The sequence below is a fragment of the Episyrphus balteatus genome, chromosome 3, assembly GCF_945859705.1.
Source record: "Episyrphus balteatus chromosome 3, idEpiBalt1.1, whole genome shotgun sequence".
Taxonomy (NCBI): Eukaryota; Metazoa; Arthropoda; class Insecta; order Diptera; family Syrphidae; genus Episyrphus; species Episyrphus balteatus.
In genome coordinates this window covers 9,068,086-9,069,574 of record NC_079136.1, presented here as the reverse complement: position 1 = coordinate 9,069,574, position 1,489 = coordinate 9,068,086, and the positions used below count along the sequence as shown (strand labels likewise).

The 1,489-nt window shown below is 37.8% G+C and overlaps 1 protein-coding gene across 1 annotated transcript; it reads right to left on the bottom strand.

The window, feature by feature from the left end:
* LOC129913401 (myosin regulatory light chain LC-2, mantle muscle) lies at window positions 1-1,145 on the bottom strand. The gene is made up of 5 exons (XM_055992031.1): window positions 1,085-1,145; window positions 766-993; window positions 528-647; window positions 281-417; window positions 1-169 (listed from the first exon to the last, which is right to left on the bottom strand). Exons 1-5 carry the CDS (start codon window positions 1,124-1,126, stop codon window positions 1-3), a joined length of 696 nt encoding a protein of 231 aa, XP_055848006.1. The 5' UTR covers window positions 1,127-1,145.
* Between the last annotated feature and the right edge of the window lie 344 nt (window positions 1,146-1,489).

Sequence of the window (1,489 nt, the reverse complement as noted above, 5' to 3'; positions counted from 1 at the left end):
TTAAGTTTTTCTCTTTCGCAGTCCAGACAACATTCGGCAAAATGCAGGATAATCAATCATCGATGGTTCTTCTAGTGTTTTAGGTTTTGCCATTGGAGCCCTGGAAAGTGCCTCTTTGGCCTCAGATGTAGACATTTTATCCCCATAGTTGGTTAACTCCTCGTATATCCTGTAAAAAATATGATTTTACTACTTTGTTCCAATTTTCCCAAAAACACACACACACACACACACAAAAAAAAAAACAAACAAACATTACACTAACAATATTTGCTCTTACTTTTTCTCCTCAATTAACCCAGTTTTTTCGTCGTCCCATTTGCTCCACGCTTCCAATAGGACATCCTCGGGATCCAGCTCAATCGTCCGGAAACCCATGAGCTCCACAAATGCATCATAGTCCAATGGCTCTTTGGCCTGCAGCCAAACGAGTGGTTAGTCAAAAGAGAGTGCGGGATGGGAGAGAGAACATATAAAATCATTTTGTGTATAAATCTCAAAAAAGCGTGTCAAACATGCAATTCTACCTCCTTTATCATCTCGTCGAGCATATCCTCTGGTGCCTCACCGCCTAGTGCCAGAAAAGTTATCCTGAGATCATCGCGCGAAATCAAGCCATCCTGGTCGGCATCGAAAAGAAGGAAAACCTGCATTTTCATTGTAATACACCGCCACCGTATGCCGAATGTGGGAAGTATAAAAGATTGCCTTTTGCGTTAAGGACATAAAGGACTATATAGAATATTGTGTCTGTTTTGAGTATACCTCTTTCAATTCAAGTAGTTTCTTCTCATCGAGATCCTTGAGTACATTCACGTCGCCGGCATGCACTTCATCTGGAACTGTATAGTGACCGACGGTTTTGGGTATCTTCAATTTGGGATTGAAAATCTCATTGATCACTGCCATGGCTGATGATTCATCGACTTCCTGCTCAGCCAGAGCTTGCTGCTCCTTTTCCTTGAGTCTTCTGGCAGCAGATTTTTTTCTTTTCTTCAAAAAATATAAGCAAAAAGGATATTCGAGTTGTGTGGTAAAGAGCAAATCAATTGTGAAGGAGTACACTATTTTTTTTTTTATTCACCCTTTCAAGTTCCTCGAAGGGAATCACATTTTCCATAGACATTTTGAGAAAGGATTCGTTTTTTTTTTTTAAATTTATTTATCCAAAGTTTCAAGAATGAGCACTTATCGCCAAGACACAACTTTCGCGGTACTACTCAACACGGTAACTGGGAGCAATTCCAAGAAAATTCGACCATTTTATTGGAAATCTAATCGATGGCAATTTATGTATAAAACAAATATGCAAATTTACATATGCAATGAATGATTTGATTTTGGTCACCGATTGAGTGGTAGGCGTGATGTAAATTTTTCAAAAAAAAAAAAAATATTCACATTTTCAAAATTTATTTTTAGAAAATATTAATTTTTGATAATTTTATTCGTATGTTTATTTTTAAGGTTTTCACTCCCCCTCCTCCCC

Excerpts from the sequence above, each read along its gene's own strand:
- LOC129913401 (XM_055992031.1), bottom strand. The coding sequence starts at position 1,126 with ATGTCTATGGAAAATGTGATTCCCTTCGAGGAACTTGAAAGG. Across the intron at positions 648-765 it reads AACTACTTGAATTGAAAGAG|GTTTTCCTTCTTTTCGATGC; the intron begins GTATACTCAAAA and ends ATGAAAATGCAG. Across the intron at positions 170-280 it reads GGGTTAATTGAGGAGAAAAA|GATATACGAGGAGTTAACCA; the intron begins GTAAGAGCAAAT and ends TATTTTTTACAG.